At 48.1% G+C, this 12,489-nt stretch overlaps 1 protein-coding gene across 1 annotated transcript; it reads left to right on the forward strand.

Moving 5' to 3' along the window:
- The first annotated feature begins 11,388 nt into the window (after positions 1-11,388).
- Positions 11,389-12,489, forward strand: LOC136381812 (C-C chemokine receptor type 1-like). Its single transcript, XM_066350344.1, has one exon. The coding sequence runs from the start codon at positions 11,389-11,391 to the stop codon at positions 12,487-12,489; it is 1,101 nt and encodes a 366-aa protein (XP_066206441.1).

Consider the following 12,489-nt stretch of genomic DNA (forward strand, 5'->3'; position numbering starts at 1 on the left):
TCAGGTCCCAGCAAGAGTGACCTTCCAGGCACAGTGGCTGTAGCTGGAGGGGAGGCAGCTTGGGTGTCCCGGCCAGATCGTGACCACTGACCAGTGTGGAGCAACGCCACCTGGTATTGAGGTAGATAATCTCTGGTCCTTGAGTCTTCTCCATGAACTTCTCCTTGGAGACGAATAAGTGGGCTATGTCGTTCTGGATGATGGAGAAGAGGGCGTCCCCATGGGCTTGAGTCAAACAGAGTTTCAGGTTCGTGACTATAAACATTTGTAAACAAAGCCACTGAGCATCCCCTCATGTCAACCCGCACCACCAGTGAGCTTGGAAACAGTGATTTCCACAGTTTAGTTTCCCCTTCAGAGTTTAGGTTGCTGGAAGCCCTCAGGAACATAGAACTCATGATGGCAGAACTTGAGACCTAATGAAAAATAGAGTTGTGAAACTGTCCTTGGCAATGGCACTTTCATTAGAGAATATTTTTATACTGAGTAAAATCAAGCAATTCAGGTCTAGTGGCAGATACAGACCTTGTGTATAAAAGGTTGTACATCTGGAAACAGCCATGGAAAAAGTAGAGTCATTGTTTCAAAACCCCAGACTTCAAACTCACTTCTAAATCTCTTTACCCTATTACATACAATGTTCATTGTTGATGAACTTTGTTATACTTTATGTTTTCTCTTGTGCACGTTCATGATTATAACAGAGATGTACTACTATTCTCACCCTTCTGCTCTTGTTGTTTTTAAAAGGAGTACACTCAATCAAGTTTCAAGCTCAATACATTATTTCAAAGCATTGTTTATGGTGTCGGCACTGAAATTGTAGGCAGATGGACTCAAATTGACTCGTATGCCCATTGTTTATTCCACAAAACAATTCACTCCCACGTGGTGACTGAGGACCTGCTCCCATCAAAGCAACCCTCCAAGACTAGGCTCAGGTGGGAGGGGTGTTCTCTAAGAGCCCTGTGCTCAGTGATGTGACAGCCACAAGAATGCCAACAGAGCCCGGATGTGGTGGGTGGGGCTGACACCAGGGATATAAGACCACTGTGAGTAGAGCCTGCCACCCACACATGCAACGCATCCTTCCATGTGCCGAGATGTGAAGGAGCCTAATGAGATGGTCAGTTTGACCAGGGAAACAGGCCTAATAGAGGTTCCTGGCAGGGACTTGGAAGGCCAGCACCAAATCATTGTGTAGCTTTTGTTCACCCCAAAGCATTCTGTCTTAGCTCTTAATTTAAGAAATTAAAACCTTTTAGAAAAATAATTAGGTGAAACAGTGTAAGCAAATTTTCAATATAAAAAGTAATTTATTGAAAAGGAAATTGCCCGGCTTATAAATCCACACACATTATAAAACATAAAATACAAAAATGTTAACACAGAGAAAAAAGATATGTAACAAACTAAAAATTAAGACCAAGATGCTATCATCAACTCCCCTAATATATCAGGAAATTTTACAAATCAGTAGGAAAACCACTTGGATTTTTCTATCCCATAATTATTCTGTATGCCCAATTGTCAAACAATTAACAAAGATATTAACCAATAAGTCATCGAAAAATGCAGTAGCCATTAATATGAAATCTCAATTACATTAGTAATCAAGGACATGCTAATGACAGTGAACCTCTTCTTTTGCCTGCTAAGATAATAACCAGATGTCAATTTTTTTAATTAATGAAAATATCCAAAGCAGGTAAGGATGCTGCGACACAGTCCCTGTCACATATTTCTGATGGAAATGTAAATCAGTGCTGTGTTTCTGAAAAGGGATTTGGCAATGGGTACCGAGATCATTTGAAAAGCTCACCTTATAATCCTGCTCCCAGGATCTGTCACAGATAATGGGAAACAGCAGCACATCTGGAAAGATCGATAACCGAGGAAGAGTTCAATAACTACTCTTATTATGAGGTAGGATACCGACATGAATGACTTCTAAAAAAATTTATTGACATGTGAATATGCTTATATTGTTAATATTAAATAAAAAAGAAAAATACAGAATTTTCTGGTTTATATTTTATAATATATATGAAGAAGACAAACACAGGGATAAAATAAATCCAAATGTCTATGGGATTATGTGTGTATCACAGAGTTTAATCAGAGACATGATGTGAGATAAGGCTAGGGTTTCCAAACTGTGTGCTGAGGCACCCAGGGGCCACAGTGAACTCACAGTTCCATTTTTTTTTTTTTTTTTTTTGTATTTTTCTGAAGCTGGAAACAGGGAGAGACAGTCAGACAGACTCCCGCATGCGCCCGACCGGGATCCACCCGGCACGCCCACCAGGGGCGATGCTCTGCCCCTCTGGGGCGTCGCTCTGCTGCAACCAGAGCTACTCTAGCAACTGGGGCAGAGGCCAAGGAGCCATCCCCAGCACCCGGGCCATCTTTGCTCCAAAGGAGCCTTGGCTGCGGGAGGGGAAGAGAGAGACAGAGAGGAAGGAGGGGGGGGGGTGGAGAAGCAAATGGGCGCTTCTCCTATGTGCCCTGGCTGGTAATCGAACCCGGGTCCCCCGCACACCAGGCCGATGCTCTACCACTGAGCCAACTGGCCCTGGCCACAGTTCCAATTTTTAAGGGCTCCACACTGCACCTGATATTTCCTGGACTCCCTGGGAACTACAAGTAGGAGAAAGTTCAGAGTTTCAAGGTTAGTTTGTGGTGCATTCCTTTCAAAGTGGGTGTGTCTCTGCAAAGTCGGGTTTCCAGTGATTTGAGATAAATCAGTGTGGAACAGGAACTGAGGGGACAGTGACCCACGGATTCCCAGCAGGAGTACATATCCCATTGGCATGGATTATTTAAAAATGAAATAAAATATTATTTTTTCAATAGATGTGTATTTTTAAGCATCTATAGACAAGATCACTTAAGTTGTTTGAATCTAAAGACTTCCTGAGGGGAAGAGTTCGGTTCTTCTTTTGTCTCCGGGCGCTGAGGAAAAGTACTGGGACCGTAAGGGCTCCGGGAACTGAGAAAGTCTGGGATCCTGAGGAATAAGAGTGTGTTTAGCAACTGGATAGTTTGCAATTGTGGGAGCTGGTGGGTGAGTCTGTGCACGCTGTTGTCTGGCCAATTGCACAAGGAGGGAAGTCTCTAGAGGTCAGCCAAGTGAGCACTTAGGAAGGGCACTAGATACAGACGACAGCAAGGACAAAGTAGAAGGTGTCAGTAGAAAGGAGAGTGACGTGAACGGAACCTGCCCTTTCCCCATGCTGATGCTTGGACTCCTGACCCCAGACTCTGGGCAGCAGCGGAACCGGCAGGCACTGTGGGTCCAAGTGCTGCCCAACTCCAGCAGCGGGAGCCAGTAGGTGACATCAGTGCATGGAGGACCACAGGACCTAGCACCATTTCCATCTTCTGAACACAACACTGTTGCTTCACCCTTACAAATGACTCCTAATTACTCCTTACAGTGGACACTCACCTGGCCCCTGCAGGCAAGGGATTCTGGGAAATGTCAGTCCAGGCCCACTAGGCTGACACTGGACAGAAGCCCCAGGAAGCGTGAGGCTTATTTTCACTGTGCACTCCTTGAGTGCTACCAATATATTTAAACAAGCACATCATGAGCAAAACTATTCTTTGTGAAAAGAAGGAAATGAAGAAAGAGTAGGGAGAGGGAAGAAAAGAGATGGGGAAATGTTGAGGAAAGAGAGGGAAAGAATAAGATAAGAAGATGTTTCAGAATAGAACGAGTTGGGAAGAGCATTCTAGAATGAGGGTGTGGTGCCAGTGAAGAACAAGGATCTCGACACCATTTGGGAACCAAAATGTTGGTAGATTTCCATAGTGGGGGGGCCACATGCCCAGAGCAGGGAGACTGGGAGATGGTCAAGGTCAGGAAGCCCCCAAATATACTGAGGTTGAAATTTCCATTTGGGAATTGACTCAGCGTACAGTCAAGCACAAGCTTCCAAGGACGGGCACTTAAATGCCAGGATCACCTGCGTGACATCTGTGTGAGCTTCACTTTTCATTAACAGAAACGCGTGGTTAAAACAATGGTAGCTACAAGACCCTGCGATAGGGCCTGTCAGTCGTGCTAATGGCTCAGACCCCTCCCCACAGGACCCAGGCCCATCCCTCTGGACCGCCTCCTGCTCACTCCCCCAGGGAGCCCCAGCCTCTGCCTCTCCCCTCCTGGAAACCTGCGGCTCACACCGTGTGGATGCCACAAGTAGCCACGGGGATCTCATAGCTGATGTCAGTGAAGAGCCCGTGCCCCAGAGCGGCCCTTTGTTTTATTTTTACTTCTTTCAAAGTTTTCCTGAAAACGAAATGTCAGTGCATTTTCTTTGAAACACTGTCACACTTCAGTGATTCTCTTGCATTACTTCAGTGTCCAAATCAATTTATATCACGTGCCCCACCTGTGTTAAAAATAAGTTGAAAAGCTCTGTGTATGTGTGTGTGCGTGCACGCTCACAGGCCTCTCACCATGAAGCCCTAGGGGACGGGGTGTGGCATCGGGGAGGGGACAACCCACTGAGCAGCAGCTTGTTTAGGCCTCCAGCTATAAGCATAGATGTCTTCCTGCTCACGTGTGGGCCAGCCCAGCTCTCCCGGGGAGAGATCACTCAGGGCCTGGAGACAAAGGCCAGTGAAAGTCTAGATCCCTGCTTCCCAAATGTGAGCGAGCATCGGAATGACAGGCGCACACGGTAAAGCCAGAACGTCTGATTCAGTAGGTGTGGAATGGGAATTTGCATCATGGCGTGTTCCCGGCGGTGTGATGCTGCTCTGATATCTTAGCTTTGAGACCCCTGCTCTACAGGCTCCCTCACCCCCTCCCTCCCCAGCTGCACCTTCCCTGGCCCAGGGTACTTTCCAGGCCATGACATTGTTCCTTCTGTAGGACTTGCTTAATAGTCTGTGAGCCTGGCTACCCCGTGGGCACCTGAAGAACGATGTCTGTCTCTCCCTGTCACCGCTATATCCCCAGTACCTGACAGTGCCTGGACGTCATAGTAATCAGTAATATAAGTGAGGTGAACAAGTATATGTGCCTGGCATGTCCGCTCTGTGTCGTGGGGGCCACAGAAGCCTAGAGCAGAGTTGGACAGCCTGTCAACAATCACAGGTAGTGACCATGGATTTCCCAGTAGGACTGAACCCCGCTGCCCACAGCTGCAGGTGCTCAGTGACTCTCCTCACCAGATCCTTCCTATTCCTGTTCCACTATCCTCTCCCCAGCACTGTTTCCAGGGACCTCTGCAGACTCACTGCATATACCTGCATCCGTGGCTCATGGTTTGCAACTGGGAGGGAGACCGCACATTAGGACAGTGCTTAATATCTCAAACACTGCACCAAATCATTCATTCATGGGTGTGTATGTGTATCTAACTTGAGTCCTCTCCATAAATTTGGCATTATTAACCTTGCCTTACAGAAGAGGAAATAGACACTTGGGAGCTTAAATAACATGTCCAAAGTCAGTAAAGGGTAGACCTGGGATGGGATGCAGGACTGTCACATGTGAGAGACACGTCACTAATGTGCACCCCTCAACCTGCTGTTCGTACAAAGACGCCATGTTCTCAGGCCTGTACCCGTTGCTGTCAATCTGGTTCCCTTCCTGCCTCTCTCTCCCGCCATCTCTCTACAGACAGGCTGCCAAAGGGGGAGACCTCACCCAGCAGACTCACGGGATGTTCCATGATGGGACCTCCTCTATTGTCTTCATTTTCACAGAAGAGGAAACTGAGCCCGAAGGGAAATGTTCAAAGCATGGTCCCCTATATGATTTCTGAATGGCACTTTGCAACATGCCTGTGAGAAAGGTTAGCAGACTCCAAGTTTTACAGAAAAGTAGGTGGGACCCAAAGAGACACCAGCACAGAGCAGGTGTTGGCTGTTGTGGGGAAAAGCGGAATAAGCATCATTTATGAGACATTTTTCTTGTCCCAGACGCTCATACAAGCTGACCTCACACATCCTCCTATGAGCCTAAGCATCCAGTGTTCTCATTTGATGGAGGGGGAGCCAGGACATAGGAAAGCTAGTGATCAGCCCCGGTCTCAAGAAGAGAGCTGGGATTTGAACTTGGCCTGTGTTGGACGATGCAGAAAACAGGAGCCTGGGCTCAGAGAGACGGCAAACTCCATCCTACAGACCTGTATTCACTCTGGGCTGGAGGCTCCTCTGGATGAAACAGCTCTGTGGTTTGGGGGAGTGAGGGGCGCACAGACAGGGGAGAAGTAGGGACAGTGAGCAGTGACAGTGGAGGACTAGGGGCGCCAAAGAGAAGCTGCCACCTCCCCCTGGTTTACTAGCTAGGTCAGGGGTCTCCAAACTTTATACACAGGGGGCCAGTTCACTGTCCCTCAGACCATTGGAGGGCCGGACTATAAAAAAAACTATGAATAAATTCCTATGCACGCTGCACATATCTTATTTTAAAGTAAAAAAACAATACGGGAACACATACAATATTTAAAATAAAGAACAAGTAAATTTAAATCAACAAACTGACCAGTATTTCAATGGGAACTATGGGCCTGCTTTTGGCTAGTGAGATGGTCAATGTCTGGTTCCATATTTGTCACTGCTAGCCCTAACAAGTGATATGACCCGCTTCCGGAGCCATGACTCGTGCGTCCTGCATCACCGGAAGTAGTACTGTAACTGAGCGACGCTGCGCTTTGCGGCACCCCCACACACAGTGCTCCAGGAGCACAGGATGCTGAGCTCCTCTCACTGACCACCAATGAAAGAGGTGCCCCTTCCGGAAGTGCGGCGGGGCCAGATAAATGGCCTCAGGGGGCCGCATGCGGTCCACTGGCTGTAGTTTGGGGACCTCTGAGCCAGGTTATTAGGAACAGAGGCCCCATGGTTCCAGTTTAAACACTTTCACTTGCAATCTTAAAAAAAAGAAAGAAGAGAAAGAAAAAGAAAAAAAAGAAGGAAAGAAAGAATGAAAGAAAGAAAAAAAGGAAGGAAGGAAGGAAGGAAGGAAGGAAGGAAGGAAGGAAGGAAGGAAGGGAGGGAGGGAGGGAGGGAGGAAGGGAGGGAGGAAGGGAGGGAGGGAGGGAGGGAGGGAGGAAGGAAGGAAGGAAGGAAGGAAGGAAGGAAGGAAGGAAGGAAGGATGGAAGGAAGGAAGGAAGGGAAAAGGCTGCTCACTGAAAAGGAGACCCCTCCTCCCTAAATCAGTCCCCCTCCCATTTCCAGCCTTCAGTGGCTCCACAAGTTCTGGGGAACACCTGACTGCCACCTACCTCACCCCAAACAACACCACCTCATTGCCCTCCCGCAATGCCCTTAAGACAGAGCCCGCAGAGAGAAGTGCCGCCAAGTGACCACAGGAAAACATTTACATGGAACTCAGCGTCCAGGAAATGTTTGGTGTCCTTACTGCTCCCGCACACTCACCTGTAAAAAGAGGAATTTGCCTCCTTCTTTGCATCCTCAGTGACTGAGATCCCTGGTGTCCTGGCTGTATTGTTACACAGGAAGTGAAAGGTTTCCTACAACATCAGGACCTTGAACACTGAAATCAAAGACTCTAAAAACTCTACAAACAAAGACTTCGTGGACAGAATCCTTTGACAGCAGAGTAAGTGGCACTTGTCTTTTCTCTCCTGTCGGCTTCTGTGGAGGGTCATCCGGGTGAATCCGTGCACGCAGTGCGTCTGATGGCCCCTTGACGCACCTGCAAGGCAGTGAACTGCGTAGCAATGCTGAGAATGGGAGGATTTATAAGATGGGCAATCAGATGTGAAATAAGCTTTTGTTGTTGTTGTTGTTGTTGATGTTAAGAAAGAGAATAATGGGACTGACTGATTAAGAAAGTTGGCGCAACATTAAGGGACAAGAAGCACTTTCTTGGAAGGCCATTTTAGAGAAAATTACTTGCAAAGTTTCCCCATGTGAAGGAAAATCATACATGGTGTGTGAAGTCATTGTAGTAGGAGGGAGCTTTGAATTAGACAAGTCCTTGCAGATGCAGGAAGGTTTGAAACTAAAACAACTTCTTAAGAAAACTAGAACCAAGGATCCTAAAACACAGACTGCGAGCTGACTTTGGAGAAGGTAGGATATTATCCCCTGAAGGCAGAGAGCTGGCCATGTGACCTATTGGGTTGTATCCATTCTGTCCTAATTAAGAAAGTGGCAGCAGAATTTTTCTCTGAGAATAGTGGGGTTGAGGCAACTTGGAGGTATCTATTCAACTGTTCCCCAGTCCCCAAAATAATCTGGTGGATCTCACATGTCCAGAGCAGAAATTCCCAGGAGTGTGCATAGCCTCCCACCAGACTGTGTGTCACTCATCGACTTTTTTGTCCTCATTGTGACCAGTAGGACAGCTCTTAGGCTATTCAGACTGGCAGGGTGGTGGGTGAGCATTGATTTGCTGCTAAATATTTTATAATGGGCCTCCCTGAAAATTCCATAGTGGGCTTTCCTGAAGAGAGAGCCCTGATTTCCAGTGTTGCTGATTTTGCGTGTAAACATGCCCACTGTGGTGGATTTCAAGCTACCAATATGCTGACTGTGGGGTTGGGGACAGATGGAAACGATTGGTTCTTATGACCCAGGAAAAGCCCCTGCCAAGCACCTCAGGCCTGGTGTCTTTACCACACAGACTGCCCTCCCTGCTCAGAGACTAACCTAATACCAGGCTGGAGCATGTTGGCACTAGAAGGTTCCAGGCTACAGGAGCAGAGCTGACCATAGTGCTATGACCTTGGGGGAGACTCTTGAGACAGACGACAACAAGAATGGCTAGTTGCATGAAACATGGCCATTGGATTCTCCTTCGAGGCCCCGCCCCAGCCCCAGTCCCTTGGGGAGCAGTGTTATTGCAAGGTGCCCACCTGTAGGGAAAACAGTGAATGGAGTAAGAGGTCAGAGAAATGCAGGTTACTTTGTTTAATGGCATCTGACGATGCTGACTCAACATGCCTTCACGTTTTCCAACGTTTCCCAAAACTGGGCTGCCGGGGTCAGTGTTGCACGAGCCTCTCCTTGTACTTCCAGCTGCCTGTTGTTTCCACTCTAAACCTTGTGGTCCCCATGATGCTGACTGCCAGCTGATTCACTGGTCCCAGCAGTGGCAGCAGAAATCAGAAATTGTCAGCTCAGCTTTGTTACAGATGTTCAGCCTGGGTTTATCCAGGAAGAGGGCTATTAGTTATAGGGCTAGGCCTGCAGTGGATGAGTGACCCAGAGAAATGCATTTGGTAGGAAATAATAGGGCCCTAGCTGAGGTGTCCAACATCCAACCCCCCCTCCCCCATGGGCCTTAAGTTTCTAAGGCCACAGCAGAAATGGAAGTTTCTCTGCATGAAATATTCATGACGAATGCGTAAGGAAGAGCACCAGAGACTCCGGAGTGGAAAGAATTTTGACGTAGGCAAGTCCTGCTACATGATTAATGTTTCAGTCAAAGCTTTCAGATTGGTGACAACATAATGAAAATCTGAAAATGCAGTTCCCACAGCTGTGTCTATCATCAAGCAGAATTCCCTTTCTAGATTAACCACAGAGACACCTGGCAGGGGATCTTGGGGACAGGGTACATCAGCCAGAATAAAATTGAAGACTGGGATATTCCTGGTGGCTAGAGCCCTCAGGGAAGGGGTAATGCCAGGAAGGAGTTCCCCTGATGTTTACTAATGTCCTGGCAAGGGCAAGCGCTGGCTTTTGTCATACCTGACCTTACAGAAATCCTTCAAGGTAACTGATACTTTCTCACATTACAGAAGAAGGACTGAGCATCAGGAAGAGAGATGAACTTCTTCAAGTTCACACAGCTGGCCGGTTACACCAAAGCCCATGCTCCGTTTGGGGAGGCGTCTTCAGTAAGTGGTCAGAAAGGATTGGAAAGAGGGCGAAGAGCAGGTGTGCAGAGTCCTGTAGGGCAAGCCACCTAGTGGTGCTTTCTCTTCTGTGTTTGTGCTTGTTTGTTTCACGGCAACATTGGCTAAACTATTTCAGAGCTCCTTTCTGAGAATTCCAGCTTCCACCTGGTTGTGCAACACCGCATGGCTTCAGGCTGTTCTGAGCCAGTCCTCCCGAGAACCCCCTTCTTCTCACCAGGTCACCCGCTCACCCAGCCTGGCTCTCCCCTGAGTCCTCACAGCTGTCCCAGGAGGCTGACAGAGTTTCTGTCAACCTGCCTGTGTCCCATTAGGGTTGAGTGATGTGGGCTAGGCTGAGCCCACACTGGTGGCCTTGGTGCCCTCAACTAAGGGATAGGTGGCCTCCTAGAATTGCACTGTGGCAGCACTTCTAGGGTTTGGGGGGAATAATTTGTGCATTGTAGGACATCCTTTCCCCTGACAACCGAATGATAGAAACATCCTCTAGGCTCTGTGACAACTAAATAGATCAAATGGCCACACAGAGTCATGTGCCCCAAGTGTCCTATGTCACCTAAGCAAAGACCTTCCATAAGCTCTGGTTGGTTGGCTCAGTGGTAGAGCCCTGGCCTGGCATGTGGAAGTCCCGGGTTTGATTCCCAGCCAGGGCACACAGTAGAAGCTACCATCTGCTTCTCCACTCTTCCCTCTCTCCTTTCTCTCTGTCTCTCTCTTCCCCTCCTGTAGCTAAGGCTCCATTGGAGCAAAGTTGCCGCAGGTGCTGAGGATGGCTCCATGGCCTCCACCGCAGGTGCTAGAACGGTTCTGGTTGCAACAGACCAAGGGCTGCAGATGGGCATAGCATCGCCCTCTTATGGGCTTACCATGTGGATCCTGATTAGGCACATGTGGGAGTCTGTCTCTCTGCTGCCCCGATTCTCACTTCAGAAATATACAAAACCAAAACAAACAAACAAAAAACATAGAACCTTCTGAGTTCCAAATGAAGATCCATTAGCAAGTTTTTGAATCTCAGCCAGGACGGATTCCTTTCCCATGTCCTCCTGTGCACTTCCAAATGCAAGGTCCCTGCTCTGTGATTGGAGGCTGAAAGTTCAAGTGGTTTCAAGAGTGGACGTGAGAATGATACACACTGGATGTGAGCTCCAGCTCTCATTGTCACCAGATGTGTCCTACCCACTGCGACCTTCTCTGTCATCACCTCTAAAATGAGAGACATAAATGGTGCCCTCCCAACAGTCATTGCCAAAGTATTTGACTTCATGGTTTGTGCACTCATTAGTTTATTGTCTCCCTCACCCCTGTACCCCCCGCGATTGAACTACAATTTCCATGACAGTGAAGAAGACCTGGGGCCACTTTGTTCAAGGTTGTGTCCCAGCACGTGGTTACAAGTGGGCACTTTTCACTCAATAAACGGTTGTCATGTGGTTGATGTCATATAATAACTGCCTTGTCTCTGTTGTCCAGAGCCCACTGCCTTTACCAGCAAATAAATACAGAAACCATCTACCTGGACCCGCGGCAGAAAGCAGGATGGAACTTTCCAACATTTCAATGGACTATGAGGGGACCACAGAAGTCAACTACGGGAATACCACCCTGTGCCTATATGAAACTGTAAGGTCTTTTGGAGTTCACGTGCTGCCCCCTTTGTACTCCCTGGTATTTGTCATTGGCCTGGTCGGCAACATCCTGGTGGTCCTGGTCCTCCTGCAACACAAGAGGCTCAAGAACATGACCAACATCTACGTCCTCAACCTGGCCATTTCTGACCTGCTCTTCCTCTTCACGCTGGTCTTCTGGATTCACTACACTTTGAAAGCAAACTGGGTGTTTGGCAATGTCATGTGCAAGTTGGTGTCAGGGCTTTATTATGTAAGTCTGTACAGCGAGATCTTCTTCATCATCCTGCTGACCATCGACAGGTACCTGGCCATCGTCCATGCTGTGTTTGCCCTGCGGGTCCGGACCGTCACATTTGGTATCATCACCAGCGTAGTCAGCTGGGTCCTGGCCTTCCTAACTTCTATTCCAGAGTTTTACTTTATGAATTCCCAGAGGTATGGAGGTGGTTATATCTGCAGCTTCAATATTTCTTATAACTACAAACATTGGATATGGTTGACGCCTCTGAAACTGAACATCCTGGGGCTGGTCTTGCCTCTGGTGATCATGATCGTCTGCTACACGGGGATCATGAAGATTCTGCTCAGACGGCCCAATGAGAGGAAATCCAAAGCCGTCCGTCTGATTTTTGTCATCATGATCATCTTTCTTCTCTTTTGGATGCCCTTCAATCTGACTAAGTCTATTTCTGCATTTGAAGACGTCCTTTCAGTCAGTTCCTGTAACCAGAAAGACCAACTAGCCCTGGCCATTCAGGTGACAGAGGTGATCGCCTACATGCACTGCTGTGTCAACCCCATCATCTACGTCTTTGTTGGCGAGAAGTTCTGTCAATACCTGCGTCAGCTGTGCCACAGGCTCCTGTCCCTGAGTCAGGTGATATGGCTCCCCTTCTTCCACACCGAGAACCGGGACAGGGCCAGCTCCATGTCCCCATCCTCAGCGGAGCAGGAACTCTCTGCAGGCGTCCCCAAACTATGGCCCGCAGTCCGCAATGCGGCCCCCTGA

This window comes from Saccopteryx leptura, chromosome 10, assembly GCF_036850995.1.
Source record: "Saccopteryx leptura isolate mSacLep1 chromosome 10, mSacLep1_pri_phased_curated, whole genome shotgun sequence".
NCBI classification, from domain to species: Eukaryota; Metazoa; Chordata; class Mammalia; order Chiroptera; family Emballonuridae; genus Saccopteryx; species Saccopteryx leptura.

Coding starts and splice junctions, on each gene's coding strand:
- LOC136381812 (XM_066350344.1), top strand. CDS start 11,389: ATGGAACTTTCCAACATTTCAATGGACTATGAGGGGACCACAGAAGTC.